A 19,819-nucleotide genomic window follows, 5' to 3' on the forward strand; every position below is an offset into this window, starting at 1 on the left:
TCCCCCTTACCAAAAGGAGTACTGCTTCTCTGTACAAGATTGTAGGTGCTGGAGGATTCACCACCGGCTTGCACCTGATTGCTCCAAGTATAACCAAAGTGAATACAAGACAAACAAGATTGTCCTAGTGACCACTATTCACAAGCCAAAAGACAAGCCCATAGATTCCTGCCACACTGCTTGCATTTATGCAAGGCCTGCATACAGCATCTCGTCATCAAGCTTCTCTAGAAACTCAAGCGTCTTCATAGGCGGCCTCAACCTTGCTTTCAACCCATGAACATACCCACTAGGTGTATCCACACCAAGTTGACTCCTCCCGGAGCTCCCTAGGTAACACCTATTGACTTGAGGTCACTTGAGACACCCCCAAAAAGTTCACATACTAGTGCTATCTAGCGTGTATCAAGGTAGTTCAAACGTACAAAACGGTAGGAGTTTAGTACATGGCGCAGAATGTTGACGACAATAAAGTACGTAAAAATGTTAGGTACTTTCCAATGTTAAAATCATGTATATATATATATATATATATATATATATATATATATATATATATATATATATATATATATATGATATCTTTTGATGGACAAGTAAGAAGTGAAGTTTGCACACATTGAACATTCTAGCATTTTAATCTTACATATACAAACTACTAGAGTCTAGACTCGGACTCCATAGTCAAGACACAACACAAGTGCACACAAACATTAATTTTTATGTCTATAATCTATCGAGCTTTAAAGTCCTTAGTCTACACATACCCAAATAAAGTTCACACCATGAGAACAAAAAAACATGATTGGAACGTTTTGAACCATGCCAGTTGAAAAAAACAACAAACAGAGTTTTCTATAATAAAAAACGTACTTAAACGTCAGAGAGTTCAAAATGTCCTATATCCTTTAGGACGCGTTTTTATCCTACCTTGGTGTGTATGCAACTTGACCAGTCCAAAACATCGTGTTTCTCGTGTCAAATTTCACACGTGAAGGAACTCCAGATGCCGTGCCAGCCTTAACAGTTCTTTACATAAATACCATGCCAGCCTTGACAGTTCTTTACATAACCGATCAGATAAACCAATAAGTTTCATGTCAACATTTCGATCTCAGATAAACCAATAAGTTTTCATGTCAACGTTTCCATCACATTAAGACCTACAAGAAGTTTAAGCCACAAAGAGTTCACGAAGAGTTGTTCCGAAACATGTTTGGCATCAGCGGATTCACACATGCGGCCCGTCTAGAGGAAAGGGGAGATCTTACCATCCGTCCCTTGAAGAGATGATCTCCCACATCCAACCCCCACCCAATCCAAAATTGAGAGTTGTGTAACGTTGCTTAGCAGCAATAACATCTTCAAACTACTCAGTTTTGCACAGGAAAATGGCACAAAGCAATTAGACAAATTTGGTCATTAAGTTTTGAGCATCGTGTACATCTTGCATTCCTGCCATGTCATTCATCGGTCTTAAAACAAGAGCTCTCTCTCCAAAAAAAGAAACAACAGGTTTAAGACAAATATGCTTTGTTACGGTGCATAAATGAAGATCTTTATGCAGGTCTTAAAATATTGTGCAAACATGCACAAGATGGGGTTCAATGTTGCTTTATTTTGCCACTCTGTATACTTTTTGAAATACGTGAACTTCATCTCACTTCAGAGTAATAAACATGTTGCACATAACGCTGATGAACTTTGAAAGAACCATATAAACCAGACCAACAGTCTCTCCAGCAGCAGCATCATGTGCCATCGAAGTCATCTGAGCAGTAAAAAAGCTGCATTACCGGCTATGGTATAACAAATTAATACTGCATTAGGTACCATCTTCATCATCTGAAGAGAAGTCAATTCCAACAATGAGAAAAAGCTTTAATTTCTTTCTCTACAAAAGAATTAACCATACTCAAGCACCATTAATCATGTCAAAATTTGAAGAACTTAACAAATCAGAACATTTCGCATTGCCCACAGTGAGACATAAGATCATGAGAGCTAACAAGGCAAAAAATTAGCAAGTTCATGCAGAGAGATTTTAGAGGGTTGTCTTCAATAGGTCCCCCGCATGAAAAGAAAATAGATGAGGTTTTTCTCATAAAAGGAAGATGCATTTTCTTTCATGCTCCAGCATGAAAGCAAATAGATGATGAATGTGGGGATGGGGAAGAATGTAAGAATGAGTGCCAAGATTTTCCTCGTAAAATGATATGATGCATTTCCTTTCATTTGTCAATTCTTTCTTGGCTTTTTCTGAGACCTAGACCCATCATTGGGGGAAAGGAGAAGGGGAGGGGTGACTATGGAAAACTATATAGCACCATGCATTTAACATACCTATATATTACATATTTAAACACAATTGGGTTCCTTCATTTATACAATTCAAAATCTCCCTTTATAAGTTTACATTAATCAATTACATTAAATAACTAATTGTTTAATCTGGTCTTGTATGTATATGACATGTAAGTTTCACAATTTAAAAAAAGAAACATCTTCATGTACTAAGGTGCTATATTGTAGATGTATAAAAAAGGTCAACATGATTATTAATATAGAATAAGCAAAAAGCCCTCCCAACCAACAAATGTGTAGCGGCACAAAAAATGCTCCACATGCCAACATCTCTTGTCCTTAATTTTTCAAGTCAATGGAAAACCTACACATTTGATATAACATTTTCTTTGACAAATATTGATTACCACCCTATAAGTACTCATAACTTGAAATTGGTGTGACAAGCTAGGAGGATTATTCCATCCAATAAGAGGTTTCCCACCTACATGCATAATCCCTTGCATTGACCTAATAAATATTTTTAGCCAAATCAAATAATAACACATCTTGCAAGAAGAATTGTGAGAAATTGGCCCTAGTTTGTCTCGGATACATATCTAGTGCATCATGGAATTTATGGATAAACATCCACAAAGCAACCTTGTTATCACACTTGTTATTACTAAAGTATATTGCCTTTTCCTATGTGCAAAAGGAAACAATGCAATGACATGTTGAGCACTGAATAATTGAAAGAACTTGTTCTCGCCTTTTGGACAGAGCAATGCGTAACAAGATCTGTCTTTTAAAAAATGGATGGAAGCTGTATGTGAACCTTAGCTATATGACTATCTCCCAAGCATGATTCATAATTAGTTCTAGTTTTTTAATTAAGTAGTGGCATAAGTATTTGTTTTGCACTAGCCTGCTATATAACAGTTTGAGATAGATAGTGCTATATAGTAATATCTATGCTTTGTATTTATATATATATAGTAAATTGAGGGTTATATAGAATTGTCTATGCATATAGCAGATTATGTAATATATTATTGCATTGACCATGCTTCATATTAGTATATCTAGTAGTCTCAGGCAACTTTATATAGTGTTATCTATGGTTTATATCAATATATGAAGTAGTATGAGGCAGTGCTATATAACACTTAGACTAGCAAACCAGTTAGGTAGTTGTTCTCTATAATCAATCATTAACTAATCATCTAGCTAGCCTATTTTCTAGCCAAAGTGGGTAGTTGCTTTTTGTCTACCCCAGGATAGATTTCAGTCCCCTACATTTGTCTTATTGACGCATACAGGGGCGAGATGAAGCCACCTGTAGGAGGAATTTTTTAAAGTGATCTCACCCTCACATGTGAATAAGATTTCGCACCTAGTTAGTTGGTTGATTCTCTGGAGGAATGAGCTACATGGTTTTTATAGATCCAACTTGCTAGCTGATTTTACAACTATGTAGCTAGTTTTCTTAGATTGTGAACTGCGAAACGCCACCCACACATGACACATTTTGACAATCAACAATACATCTTAGATATAAGAAATTGTAAAAAAATGAGAGGCAAAAAGGAAAGTCTCTTTTATTATTGAAGCATCCATAATTACATTTGATACCATTTTAACCTTCATCTTGAAGGCCTTATGTAAGGGAGCTTAACAAGTTTTTTTTGGCTAGATAATTAAGAGAGGGCTTCAAGTCGCTTAACATATCTTTTGTTTCCCACCTCTTCTTCATAATAGTGCTAGTAGGGATGTACAACTACTCCATGACCTGGGCAATGGCACCTGATAAACTTTACATTGAATCAATATTATCTATGATGTAGAGGGTGACTACAAAGGGTACCACTCACCTTAGAGCATTAGAAAAAATCTATGATGTGCAGGATATTCTTCTGAAATAGCAGTTTTGCTATGATAAACGGTTGTCCTACACTACTCTTTAGCAAGCTGTAATTTCTTGATAGTTTCCTTCCTCGTCTAGAGGACATAATATTGTCCCTTAAAATCTCCACAAACTCTCCACATCCTGCTTGCTCCTGCCAGTTTTGCAGTTGCTTTATCTGGGTTCTTTGGTTGTACTTTCATATTTTTCCCATGCTGTATATGCCTGCTTACTATTTGATTTGCTATATAATTTGCTAGTAATATAGCAAGCAATAGGTTACTACTATTAGCAATCACATGTGCTCTATAAAAGCAGAACTATATAGTAGACATAGGATTTCTATTTGATTGCTGATTTGCATAGTTATATAATAAGAATTAGATATGACTTATTATATAGTAGCCATGTGTGCTATATAGCAGTCAAAAAAAGACTTATTTTTCATTGTTATATATAACAATAATATAGTAGGAAACCTGTATGGCTACTATATGATAGACTTCTATTTGATTGCTATCAATCATAGCAATCATATTTGTTGGCAATTAGAAAAGCAAGCATGGCTGCTTTCTATCATTGCTTGATTTGATTGCTATAAAATAAGAAACAATTAAATAGCAGCCGAATTATAATGTTGGAAGTATTGTACTTGTGAGCTTGATATTACAAAATGTGCATATTACTATGTACATTTTTGTGGAGGATAAGAGGTCCGTTTATATAGAAATTTTGTCTGTGGATCCACCCAAGATGTATTTGCTTTGTTAGGTGCCTTTATGCCCTGAGATGCCCTCTTATGATCCATTTCTGCTATAATAGGCGTACATTTTGTATTATTTGTAATTATCAATAATAACTATGAATTTTTTAGACCTATTTTTTGTTGTGATAATCTGTCGTTGATATTTATATGTCTGCTGGTAAATTTCTTTTTTTTTCTCTTCGTACACACCCGGGGCCCACTCAAGTGGGTGGAGCCGATTTCTACTGGTAAATTTTATTGCATGACAATAACTTTTATTTTTTATCATTTTTTTTTGCTTTTTGAAATGATTTTTTAAAGTCATATAGATAGGAATTAACAATATAATAGTAGTAAGACAATTATTGATGTTATGGAACAATAACGTTAGGTATGATTGCTATATAATAGTTAGAAAAAGGAAGAAAAAGGATGCTATATTTATTGATTGTGCATATAACAGTAATATAGAGATACTACTATATATCAGCATTGTTTTATTTGATTGTTATGAAACAAAACACAGTCAAATAGCATTGTTTGAATTGGTTGTCTGATTTGATTGCTATATGAAAAGCACACAAAGGATTAATTTGATTGCTATAGAATAACAGGCAAAAAAAAGCAAGCAAAGGATTAATTGATTGTTATAAAATATGATGTACCAGATTGCTATATAGTAATCTTAAAGCAGACATAAGAGTACTTGTCTTAAAAAAAACCAGCTAGTTGGTTGATTTCTCACCCAACTAGCTGACTGATTCTCTTGAGCAGCTAACTTGCGAGTTTTTATGTAATCTTTTGGTTATTCTTGTCAAATTTACCTCCCATCCATGTTCCTTTTGTAGATTGATGTTTGTATAAGGTTTAAGGCCTCATTTTCAGAGGCCATCATTGGACAATGTTTGTTTAAGTTGACTTTGTATGCAAGCTGAAGGCACAAGATTATATATTGTTGCATCTCACATAAAATTTATATACACAGTGAATTGCATTTTTACAAAGGTTTTTGGATTTATGGATCATCATTCTATTGTCCTTCTCTTCAAATAAAGGGTTGTGTGAATATGCAACCAATGGGGGCCACATAATTGTGAGAATCTAGTATGTGTGTGTGATAACACTTACTTTTCATAAGTTGAAGTGTCTCATGGGGGAATGTAAAAACTATGGTAGTTTGCACACAAGTGTAGAGATGACTCGATGGTAAGGGAAAGAGTAAGAAACATAAGATCTTATCTTATAAGGAGATGACTAAGTAAAGGCACCTATAAAGATCCTTGAGGGTATTAAGCATGGTGAAGACAATAGCGAAAGAGGAAAAAACATAAGATCTTATCTTATAAGGAGTTTCTTATAGGCATAATTACACAAATCCTAAAGGATTATACATCTAAATTCATCTTACATAATGTTAAGTTTAGGTGGCAACACAAGCCTTCCAACACGTGTGGTGGTGTCTATTGTTGATTTTACAAAAAATACTCATTTTTGAAGAATGCAACACAATATTCAATCAATGCACTATTATGGTTTGTGAGAAACCTTCCAGAAGATGTGGTGATGTCTATTCTTTATGAGAAACCTTCCAAAAGGTGTGGTGGTGTTGTCTATTGTTGATTTTACAAAAACTACTCATTTTTAAGGAGCAAAAATGAAACACAGTATTCAGTCAATGCACTATCCTTGTCCATATATTATATATTCTTGAAACATAGACAATTCTATATTCTTGTCTACATTACATATCCTTGAAACATAAACAAAGGACAATTCTTGATCTACGCATAGCATGTGTAGTTTTTTGAAGCATGATTCCAAATAAGGCCACAAACATAGATGGGTCCAGCACATGCAGACATCTCTCATGCAATAGTGGAACAGTCTCGATCTTTGCATAGTATGTGCAGTTTTTCTAAGCACACATAAGAAAAAAATCACTTGTATAATGTGTTGTATTCTTTTGTATTATACAAAAGAAAAAAATCACTTGTATAATGTGTTGTATTCTTTTGTATTATACCAAAAAAAACCTCAATAAATTTAAGGAGGTTCTCACAATATTGTCGAAGTGAGCAAAGCCATTGCAGAACTGTTGTAGTCCTTCACGAACTCTAATACAAAGTATATTCTCTATGCTTTCTCTACTTCTCATGGTTTTCATTCATACTATAAATGTTGATTAAGAAACACACATCTGAGAGAGAGAATATAGAGAGCGAGAGTACAGAGCAAAATCATGAATAGTCTAGGCTAGACGGTGAATTGCAAGTCACCTAGCAATCCTGAACGCTTAAATCCGTCTTGCACCGAGATTCTCAGCCAAGAGTAGGAAGGTGGATAACTGGCGTTGACTTTGTTAAGCTTTGATTGATAGTTGGCGATCACTCCTCGCCATGTGTTCGGTCAACTTATGATGCCATGCATGATAGTCTGAAAATTTGGGATACTTATACAACTCAACTCATGGTCTTAACCAACAAACTTCTACAGTTAGAATTCAAAGCTTATAGAGCTTCCTGAGGATGGTGTGAAAATTAAACTCTTAGGAAAATGATCGCCTGAGGAGCTAATGGAATCTCGAATCTGAGCTAAAGTTCAGCCCATGTGGGCAGTATTGCCTAGCAAGCCACCAACCACTTTGATGTATCCTTTAAGTGCATACCCCCATAACTCCACATAAACTTCTCCAAGAAGTCCTCATCTCATAAAGTAATTCAAATTGTCTAACAAAAGCAAGTGCCTTAGTTGTGTTGAGCTTACTCTCGGGGCTTCTTCCTGTACCCCTTCTCTACGTCAACTCCATGTTTGTGATGATAAGATAGAGAACTGCGATTCCTCTTCTTCTGATCTTGAGTCACTCCTAGATCAGGCAGAATCATCACGATGAGTACAACCATGTCGAGACGGTGTTTGTATGGCAAGAGTACGTAGAGAACTCCTCTACAATGCTCCTCTCCTTATTTGTATCATCTACATCCCCATAGACAAACAAACTGGACATCTTGGCACCTTTAATCACATCTCATCAGACATGCAGCTGCCAGTTCTCGTGGCCCATCAACACCCATCTCAGTGGCGGAGGCCTTAAAAGTAACATCCTCGACGGAGGCCTTAGCTTTTGTAGCCAACACTTTCTGACATCCAAGTGATATGAGCTCTCCAGTTTCAGCTCTATAGCGTCACACTCGATGCCTCAAAGCCTCTACATTTATGTGCATGTCACCCTACGATGTTGCATCTCCTCTATTGCATTGCTGACACTCAAGAGTAGTCTCCACACTGTATGGAGAGTGGCTGGTCATGTTGCTCAAATGAATAAGATTCCAAGCCCTAAACTGTTTTCCAAGAGAAAAATTGTGCTTTGCTACTAATGCAACAAGAAGGCATGTTTCTCGGAATCAAATTAACTATAAACAAGATTACCATCACATAAACATGACATAAGCACAACCACAAAAAGAAATTGCACAGTACATGACATTGTGTTGAAGATCCCCTCCTCCCTCTTCTTCCTTTCCTTCCCCCTTACCAAAAGGAGTACTGCTTCTCTGTACAAGATTGTAGGTGCTGGAGGATTCACCACCGGCTTGCACCTGATTGCTCCAAGTATAACCAAAGTGAATACAAGACAAACAAGATTGTCCTAGTGACCACTATTCACAAGCCAAAAGACAAGCCCATAGATTCCTGCCACACTGCTTGCATTTATGCAAGGCCTGCATACAGCATCTCGTCATCAAGCTTCTCTAGAAACTCAAGCGTCTTCATAGGCGGCCTCAACCTTGCTTTCAACCCATGAACATACCCACTAGGTGTATCCACACCAAGTTGACTCCTCCCGGAGCTCCCTAGGTAACACCTATTGACTTGAGGTCACTTGAGACACCCCCAAAAAGTTCACATACTAGTGCTATCTAGCGTGTATCAAGGTAGTTCAAACGTACAAAACGGTAGGAGTTTAGTACATGGCGCAGAATGTTGACGACAATAAAGTACGTAAAAATGTTAGGTACTTTCCAATGTTAAAATCATGTATATATATATATATATATATATATATATATATATATATATATATATATATATATATATATATATATATGATATCTTTTGATGGACAAGTAAGAAGTGAAGTTTGCACACATTGAACATTCTAGCATTTTAATCTTACATATACAAACTACTAGAGTCTAGACTCGGACTCCATAGTCAAGACACAACACAAGTGCACACAAACATTAATTTTTATGTCTATAATCTATCGAGCTTTAAAGTCCTTAGTCTACACATACCCAAATAAAGTTCACACCATGAGAACAAAAAAACATGATTGGAACGTTTTGAACCATGCCAGTTGAAAAAAACAACAAACAGAGTTTTCTATAATAAAAAACGTACTTAAACGTCAGAGAGTTCAAAATGTCCTATATCCTTTAGGACGCGTTTTTATCCTACCTTGGTGTGTATGCAACTTGACCAGTCCAAAACATCGTGTTTCTCGTGTCAAATTTCACACGTGAAGGAACTCCAGATGCCGTGCCAGCCTTAACAGTTCTTTACATAAATACCATGCCAGCCTTGACAGTTCTTTACATAACCGATCAGATAAACCAATAAGTTTCATGTCAACATTTCGATCTCAGATAAACCAATAAGTTTTCATGTCAACGTTTCCATCACATTAAGACCTACAAGAAGTTTAAGCCACAAAGAGTTCACGAAGAGTTGTTCCGAAACATGTTTGGCATCAGCGGATTCACACATGCGGCCCGTCTAGAGGAAAGGGGAGATCTTACCATCCGTCCCTTGAAGAGATGATCTCCCACATCCAACCCCCACCCAATCCAAAATTGAGAGTTGTGTAACGTTGCTTAGCAGCAATAACATCTTCAAACTACTCAGTTTTGCACAGGAAAATGGCACAAAGCAATTAGACAAATTTGGTCATTAAGTTTTGAGCATCGTGTACATCTTGCATTCCTGCCATGTCATTCATCGGTCTTAAAACAAGAGCTCTCTCTCCAAAAAAAGAAACAACAGGTTTAAGACAAATATGCTTTGTTACGGTGCATAAATGAAGATCTTTATGCAGGTCTTAAAATATTGTGCAAACATGCACAAGATGGGGTTCAATGTTGCTTTATTTTGCCACTCTGTATACTTTTTGAAATACGTGAACTTCATCTCACTTCAGAGTAATAAACATGTTGCACATAACGCTGATGAACTTTGAAAGAACCATATAAACCAGACCAACAGTCTCTCCAGCAGCAGCATCATGTGCCATCGAAGTCATCTGAGCAGTAAAAAAGCTGCATTACCGGCTATGGTATAACAAATTAATACTGCATTAGGTACCATCTTCATCATCTGAAGAGAAGTCAATTCCAACAATGAGAAAAAGCTTTAATTTCTTTCTCTACAAAAGAATTAACCATACTCAAGCACCATTAATCATGTCAAAATTTGAAGAACTTAACAAATCAGAACATTTCGCATTGCCCACAGTGAGACATAAGATCATGAGAGCTAACAAGGCAAAAAATTAGCAAGTTCATGCAGAGAGATTTTAGAGGGTTGTCTTCAATAGGTCCCCCGCATGAAAAGAAAATAGATGAGGTTTTTCTCATAAAAGGAAGATGCATTTTCTTTCATGCTCCAGCATGAAAGCAAATAGATGATGAATGTGGGGATGGGGAAGAATGTAAGAATGAGTGCCAAGATTTTCCTCGTAAAATGATATGATGCATTTCCTTTCATTTGTCAATTCTTTCTTGGCTTTTTCTGAGACCTAGACCCATCATTGGGGGAAAGGAGAAGGGGAGGGGTGACTATGGAAAACTATATAGCACCATGCATTTAACATACCTATATATTACATATTTAAACACAATTGGGTTCCTTCATTTATACAATTCAAAATCTCCCTTTATAAGTTTACATTAATCAATTACATTAAATAACTAATTGTTTAATCTGGTCTTGTATGTATATGACATGTAAGTTTCACAATTTAAAAAAAGAAACATCTTCATGTACTAAGGTGCTATATTGTAGATGTATAAAAAAGGTCAACATGATTATTAATATAGAATAAGCAAAAAGCCCTCCCAACCAACAAATGTGTAGCGGCACAAAAAATGCTCCACATGCCAACATCTCTTGTCCTTAATTTTTCAAGTCAATGGAAAACCTACACATTTGATATAACATTTTCTTTGACAAATATTGATTACCACCCTATAAGTACTCATAACTTGAAATTGGTGTGACAAGCTAGGAGGATTATTCCATCCAATAAGAGGTTTCCCACCTACATGCATAATCCCTTGCATTGACCTAATAAATATTTTTAGCCAAATCAAATAATAACACATCTTGCAAGAAGAATTGTGAGAAATTGGCCCTAGTTTGTCTCGGATACATATCTAGTGCATCATGGAATTTATGGATAAACATCCACAAAGCAACCTTGTTATCACACTTGTTATTACTAAAGTATATTGCCTTTTCCTATGTGCAAAAGGAAACAATGCAATGACATGTTGAGCACTGAATAATTGAAAGAACTTGTTCTCGCCTTTTGGACAGAGCAATGCGTAACAAGATCTGTCTTTTAAAAAATGGATGGAAGCTGTATGTGAACCTTAGCTATATGACTATCTCCCAAGCATGATTCATAATTAGTTCTAGTTTTTTAATTAAGTAGTGGCATAAGTATTTGTTTTGCACTAGCCTGCTATATAACAGTTTGAGATAGATAGTGCTATATAGTAATATCTATGCTTTGTATTTATATATATATAGTAAATTGAGGGTTATATAGAATTGTCTATGCATATAGCAGATTATGTAATATATTATTGCATTGACCATGCTTCATATTAGTATATCTAGTAGTCTCAGGCAACTTTATATAGTGTTATCTATGGTTTATATCAATATATGAAGTAGTATGAGGCAGTGCTATATAACACTTAGACTAGCAAACCAGTTAGGTAGTTGTTCTCTATAATCAATCATTAACTAATCATCTAGCTAGCCTATTTTCTAGCCAAAGTGGGTAGTTGCTTTTTGTCTACCCCAGGATAGATTTCAGTCCCCTACATTTGTCTTATTGACGCATACAGGGGCGAGATGAAGCCACCTGTAGGAGGAATTTTTTAAAGTGATCTCACCCTCACATGTGAATAAGATTTCGCACCTAGTTAGTTGGTTGATTCTCTGGAGGAATGAGCTACATGGTTTTTATAGATCCAACTTGCTAGCTGATTTTACAACTATGTAGCTAGTTTTCTTAGATTGTGAACTGCGAAACGCCACCCACACATGACACATTTTGACAATCAACAATACATCTTAGATATAAGAAATTGTAAAAAAATGAGAGGCAAAAAGGAAAGTCTCTTTTATTATTGAAGCATCCATAATTACATTTGATACCATTTTAACCTTCATCTTGAAGGCCTTATGTAAGGGAGCTTAACAAGTTTTTTTTGGCTAGATAATTAAGAGAGGGCTTCAAGTCGCTTAACATATCTTTTGTTTCCCACCTCTTCTTCATAATAGTGCTAGTAGGGATGTACAACTACTCCATGACCTGGGCAATGGCACCTGATAAACTTTACATTGAATCAATATTATCTATGATGTAGAGGGTGACTACAAAGGGTACCACTCACCTTAGAGCATTAGAAAAAATCTATGATGTGCAGGATATTCTTCTGAAATAGCAGTTTTGCTATGATAAACGGTTGTCCTACACTACTCTTTAGCAAGCTGTAATTTCTTGATAGTTTCCTTCCTCGTCTAGAGGACATAATATTGTCCCTTAAAATCTCCACAAACTCTCCACATCCTGCTTGCTCCTGCCAGTTTTGCAGTTGCTTTATCTGGGTTCTTTGGTTGTACTTTCATATTTTTCCCATGCTGTATATGCCTGCTTACTATTTGATTTGCTATATAATTTGCTAGTAATATAGCAAGCAATAGGTTACTACTATTAGCAATCACATGTGCTCTATAAAAGCAGAACTATATAGTAGACATAGGATTTCTATTTGATTGCTGATTTGCATAGTTATATAATAAGAATTAGATATGACTTATTATATAGTAGCCATGTGTGCTATATAGCAGTCAAAAAAAGACTTATTTTTCATTGTTATATATAACAATAATATAGTAGGAAACCTGTATGGCTACTATATGATAGACTTCTATTTGATTGCTATCAATCATAGCAATCATATTTGTTGGCAATTAGAAAAGCAAGCATGGCTGCTTTCTATCATTGCTTGATTTGATTGCTATAAAATAAGAAACAATTAAATAGCAGCCGAATTATAATGTTGGAAGTATTGTACTTGTGAGCTTGATATTACAAAATGTGCATATTACTATGTACATTTTTGTGGAGGATAAGAGGTCCGTTTATATAGAAATTTTGTCTGTGGATCCACCCAAGATGTATTTGCTTTGTTAGGTGCCTTTATGCCCTGAGATGCCCTCTTATGATCCATTTCTGCTATAATAGGCGTACATTTTGTATTATTTGTAATTATCAATAATAACTATGAATTTTTTAGACCTATTTTTTGTTGTGATAATCTGTCGTTGATATTTATATGTCTGCTGGTAAATTTCTTTTTTTTTCTCTTCGTACACACCCGGGGCCCACTCAAGTGGGTGGAGCCGATTTCTACTGGTAAATTTTATTGCATGACAATAACTTTTATTTTTTATCATTTTTTTTTGCTTTTTGAAATGATTTTTTAAAGTCATATAGATAGGAATTAACAATATAATAGTAGTAAGACAATTATTGATGTTATGGAACAATAACGTTAGGTATGATTGCTATATAATAGTTAGAAAAAGGAAGAAAAAGGATGCTATATTTATTGATTGTGCATATAACAGTAATATAGAGATACTACTATATATCAGCATTGTTTTATTTGATTGTTATGAAACAAAACACAGTCAAATAGCATTGTTTGAATTGGTTGTCTGATTTGATTGCTATATGAAAAGCACACAAAGGATTAATTTGATTGCTATAGAATAACAGGCAAAAAAAAGCAAGCAAAGGATTAATTGATTGTTATAAAATATGATGTACCAGATTGCTATATAGTAATCTTAAAGCAGACATAAGAGTACTTGTCTTAAAAAAAACCAGCTAGTTGGTTGATTTCTCACCCAACTAGCTGACTGATTCTCTTGAGCAGCTAACTTGCGAGTTTTTATGTAATCTTTTGGTTATTCTTGTCAAATTTACCTCCCATCCATGTTCCTTTTGTAGATTGATGTTTGTATAAGGTTTAAGGCCTCATTTTCAGAGGCCATCATTGGACAATGTTTGTTTAAGTTGACTTTGTATGCAAGCTGAAGGCACAAGATTATATATTGTTGCATCTCACATAAAATTTATATACACAGTGAATTGCATTTTTACAAAGGTTTTTGGATTTATGGATCATCATTCTATTGTCCTTCTCTTCAAATAAAGGGTTGTGTGAATATGCAACCAATGGGGGCCACATAATTGTGAGAATCTAGTATGTGTGTGTGATAACACTTACTTTTCATAAGTTGAAGTGTCTCATGGGGGAATGTAAAAACTATGGTAGTTTGCACACAAGTGTAGAGATGACTCGATGGTAAGGGAAAGAGTAAGAAACATAAGATCTTATCTTATAAGGAGATGACTAAGTAAAGGCACCTATAAAGATCCTTGAGGGTATTAAGCATGGTGAAGACAATAGCGAAAGAGGAAAAAACATAAGATCTTATCTTATAAGGAGTTTCTTATAGGCATAATTACACAAATCCTAAAGGATTATACATCTAAATTCATCTTACATAATGTTAAGTTTAGGTGGCAACACAAGCCTTCCAACACGTGTGGTGGTGTCTATTGTTGATTTTACAAAAAATACTCATTTTTGAAGAATGCAACACAATATTCAATCAATGCACTATTATGGTTTGTGAGAAACCTTCCAGAAGATGTGGTGATGTCTATTCTTTATGAGAAACCTTCCAAAAGGTGTGGTGGTGTTGTCTATTGTTGATTTTACAAAAACTACTCATTTTTAAGGAGCAAAAATGAAACACAGTATTCAGTCAATGCACTATCCTTGTCCATATATTATATATTCTTGAAACATAGACAATTCTATATTCTTGTCTACATTACATATCCTTGAAACATAAACAAAGGACAATTCTTGATCTACGCATAGCATGTGTAGTTTTTTGAAGCATGATTCCAAATAAGGCCACAAACATAGATGGGTCCAGCACATGCAGACATCTCTCATGCAATAGTGGAACAGTCTCGATCTTTGCATAGTATGTGCAGTTTTTCTAAGCACACATAAGAAAAAAATCACTTGTATAATGTGTTGTATTCTTTTGTATTATACAAAAGAAAAAAATCACTTGTATAATGTGTTGTATTCTTTTGTATTATACCAAAAAAAACCTCAATAAATTTAAGGAGGTTCTCACAATATTGTCGAAGTGAGCAAAGCCATTGCAGAACTGTTGTAGTCCTTCACGAACTCTAATACAAAGTATATTCTCTATGCTTTCTCTACTTCTCATGGTTTTCATTCATACTATAAATGTTGATTAAGAAACACACATCTGAGAGAGAGAATATAGAGAGCGAGAGTACAGAGCAAAATCATGAATAGTCTAGGCTAGACGGTGAATTGCAAGTCACCTAGCAATCCTGAACGCTTAAATCCGTCTTGCACCGAGATTCTCAGCCAAGAGTAGGAAGGTGGATAACTGGCGTTGACTTTGTTAAGCTTTGATTGATAGTTGGCGATCACTCCTCGCCATGTGTTCGGTCAACTTATGATGCCATGCATGATAGTCTGAAAATTTGGGATACTTATACAACTCAACTCATGGTCTTAACCAACAAACTTCTACAGTTAGAATTCAAAGCTTATAGAGCTTCCTGAGGATGGTGTGAAAATTAAACTCTTAGGAAAATGATCGCCTGAGGAGCTAATGGAATCTCGAATCTGAGCTAAAGTTCAGCCCATGTGGGCAGTATTGCCTAGCAAGCCACCAACCACTTTGATGTATCCTTTAAGTGCATACCCCCATAACTCCACATAAACTTCTCCAAGAAGTCCTCATCTCATAAAGTAATTCAAATTGTCTAACAAAAGCAAGTGCCTTAGTTGTGTTGAGCTTACTCTCGGGGCTTCTTCCTGTACCCCTTCTCTACGTCAACTCCATGTTTGTGATGATAAGATAGAGAACTGCGATTCCTCTTCTTCTGATCTTGAGTCACTCCTAGATCAGGCAGAATCATCACGATGAGTACAACCATGTCGAGACGGTGTTTGTATGGCAAGAGTACGTAGAGAACTCCTCTACAATGCTCCTCTCCTTATTTGTATCATCTACATCCCCATAGACAAACAAACTGGACATCTTGGCACCTTTAATCACATCTCATCAGACATGCAGCTGCCAGTTCTCGTGGCCCATCAACACCCATCTCAGTGGCGGAGGCCTTAAAAGTAACATCCTCGACGGAGGCCTTAGCTTTTGTAGCCAACACTTTCTGACATCCAAGTGATATGAGCTCTCCAGTTTCAGCTCTATAGCGTCACACTCGATGCCTCAAAGCCTCTACATTTATGTGCATGTCACCCTACGATGTTGCATCTCCTCTATTGCATTGCTGACACTCAAGAGTAGTCTCCACACTGTATGGAGAGTGGCTGGTCATGTTGCTCAAATGAATAAGATTCCAAGCCCTAAACTGTTTTCCAAGAGAAAAATTGTGCTTTGCTACTAATGCAACAAGAAGGCATGTTTCTCGGAATCAAATTAACTATAAACAAGATTACCATCACATAAACATGACATAAGCACAACCACAAAAAGAAATTGCACAGTACATGACATTGTGTTGAAGATCCCCTCCTCCCTCTTCTTCCTTTCCTTCCCCCTTACCAAAAGGAGTACTGCTTCTCTGTACAAGATTGTAGGTGCTGGAGGATTCACCACCGGCTTGCACCTGATTGCTCCAAGTATAACCAAAGTGAATACAAGACAAACAAGATTGTCCTAGTGACCACTATTCACAAGCCAAAAGACAAGCCCATAGATTCCTGCCACACTGCTTGCATTTATGCAAGGCCTGCATACAGCATCTCGTCATCAAGCTTCTCTAGAAACTCAAGCGTCTTCATAGGCGGCCTCAACCTTGCTTTCAACCCATGAACATACCCACTAGGTGTATCCACACCAAGTTGACTCCTCCCGGAGCTCCCTAGGTAACACCTATTGACTTGAGGTCACTTGAGACACCCCCAAAAAGTTCACATACTAGTGCTATCTAGCGTGTATCAAGGTAGTTCAAACGTACAAAACGGTAGGAGTTTAGTACATGGCGCAGAATGTTGACGACAATAAAGTACGTAAAAATGTTAGGTACTTTCCAATGTTAAAATCATGTATATATATATATATATATATATATATATATATATATATATATATATATATATATATATATATATATATATATATATGATATCTTTTGATGGACAAGTAAGAAGTGAAGTTTGCACACATTGAACATTCTAGCATTTTAATCTTACATATACAAACTACTAGAGTCTAGACTCGGACTCCATAGTCAAGACACAACACAAGTGCACACAAACATTAATTTTTATGTCTATAATCTATCGAGCTTTAAAGTCCTTAGTCTACACATACCCAAATAAAGTTCACACCATGAGAACAAAAAAACATGATTGGAACGTTTTGAACCATGCCAGTTGAAAAAAACAACAAACAGAGTTTTCTATAATAAAAAACGTACTTAAACGTCAGAGAGTTCAAAATGTCCTATATCCTTTAGGACGCGTTTTTATCCTACCTTGGTGTGTATGCAACTTGACCAGTCCAAAACATCGTGTTTCTCGTGTCAAATTTCACACGTGAAGGAACTCCAGATGCCGTGCCAGCCTTAACAGTTCTTTACATAAATACCATGCCAGCCTTGACAGTTCTTTACATAACCGATCAGATAAACCAATAAGTTTCATGTCAACATTTCGATCTCAGATAAACCAATAAGTTTTCATGTCAACGTTTCCATCACATTAAGACCTACAAGAAGTTTAAGCCACAAAGAGTTCACGAAGAGTTGTTCCGAAACATGTTTGGCATCAGCGGATTCACACATGCGGCCCGTCCAGAGGAAAGGGGAGATCTTACCATCCGTCCCTTGAAGAGATGATCTCCCACATCCAACCCCCACCCAATCCAAAATTGAGAGTTGTGTAACGTTGCTTAGCAGCAATAACATCTTCAAACTACTCAGTTTTGCACAGGAAAATGGCACAAAGCAATTAGACAAATTTGGTCATTAAGTTTTGAGCATCGTGTACATCTTGCATTCCTGCCATGTCATTCATCGGTCTTAAAACAAGAGCTCTCTCTCCAAAAAAAGAAACAACAGGTTTAAGACAAATATGCTTTGTTACGGTGCATAAATGAAGATCTTTATGCAGGTCTTAAAATATTGTGCAAACATGCACAAGATGGGGTTCAATGTTGCTTTATTTTGCCACTCTGTATACTTTTTGAAATACGTGAACTTCATCTCACTTCAGAGTAATAAACATGTTGCACATAACGCTGATGAACTTTGAAAGAACCATATAAACCAGACCAACAGTCTCTCCAGCAGCAGCATCATGTGCCATCGAAGTCATCTGAGCAGTAAAAAAGCTGCATTACCGGCTATGGTATAACAAATTAATACTGCATTAGGTACCATCTTCATCATCTGAAGAGAAGTCAATTCCAACAATGAGAAAAAGCTTTAATTTCTTTCTCTACAAAAGAATTAACCATACTCAAGCACCATTAATCATGTCAAAATTTGAAGAACTTAACAAATCAGAACATTTCGCATTGCCCACAGTGAGACATAAGATCATGAGAGCTAACAAGGCAAAAAATTAGCATTATGGTGACTACAAAAATGGGTTCAGCCAACTGTCCAACCATTCACAAGACTTCCACAGGGCTTTTGATTGGATAGTGTTATTGCAGTCAATTATGGAATTGGCTTTGTTGGCTTGATTGGGTAAAGTGAAACTTGGGGGTAAAGTGGCAAGGCTCCATCCCTTGAACAACTTCCTTGCATTTTTGTCTGCCTGCTCACAGTCCAAATCAGTGATGTCCAATGGAGCATGTGAACTGTGAAACTAGCTGTTTGTTCATTGTACCCTCATGAACAGCTCATGATCATGAGTGATCAATGACAAATAGGTAGGGTAACTTAGGTGCACAATAGGATAACTTAGGTGCACACAAGGATGGATTAACCAGTGCCCTACGACAACAGGTCAATGAATGTGTCTTCACCACGAGAGGCCGTGCTCGAGGATGGCGCTCCATCGGATACAACTCTGTCAAGAGCTGATCAGACAAATGCTGGAGCGTTTTCTTCCGTGTGTTGCAAGGTGTACTGTACTCTATAGACTAAGTTCCCGAGGTCAGTGTGCATAAGGAGGACCATGTTCACATGTGGCACTACTCATATCATAAATGCCAATAAATCCCTTCAAACTTCTCTGGAGGCAACGCCTTTGTGAACAAATCTACAACATTGTCCTGTGTAGAGCAGTAAGATAATGTGATCTCCCTTGCATGTATCCTCTCCCTAACATAATGATAATGAATCTTGGTGTGCTTAGTACATGCATGAAGCATTGGGTTTCATGCCACGGCTATAACACTCTGACTATCAGTGAGTATGTTAGTGGGTGTCTGTTGACACTCACGAAGATCAGCCATCAATCTTCTCAGTCATACACAATCTA

At 36.3% G+C, this 19,819-nt stretch overlaps 1 protein-coding gene across 5 annotated transcripts in view; it reads right to left on the reverse strand.

The window, feature by feature from the left end:
• Positions 1–18,327: 18,327 nt before the first annotated feature.
• The window catches only part of LOC147616654 (uncharacterized), a 63,079-nt gene continuing 61,587 nt past the window's right edge, over positions 18,328–19,819 (reverse strand). For 2 of the 5 annotated variants that reach the window (XM_086777724.1, XM_086777722.1), the window contains exon 3: positions 18,328–18,703. In XM_086777724.1, the coding sequence (XP_086633850.1) occupies positions 18,700–18,703 (4 nt within the window). In that variant the 3' untranslated portion in view covers positions 18,328–18,699. Of the gene's footprint in view, positions 18,778–19,819 lie in introns of all 5 variants that reach the window. The other 3 variants (XM_086777723.1, XM_086777721.1, XM_086777720.1) reach the window with 2 other exon arrangements.

Source organism: Cibotium barometz, chromosome 38 (assembly GCF_041138505.1).
Source record: "Cibotium barometz isolate CiBa-2024 chromosome 38, ASM4113850v1, whole genome shotgun sequence".
Lineage (NCBI taxonomy): Eukaryota > Viridiplantae > Streptophyta > Polypodiopsida > Cyatheales > Cibotiaceae > Cibotium > Cibotium barometz.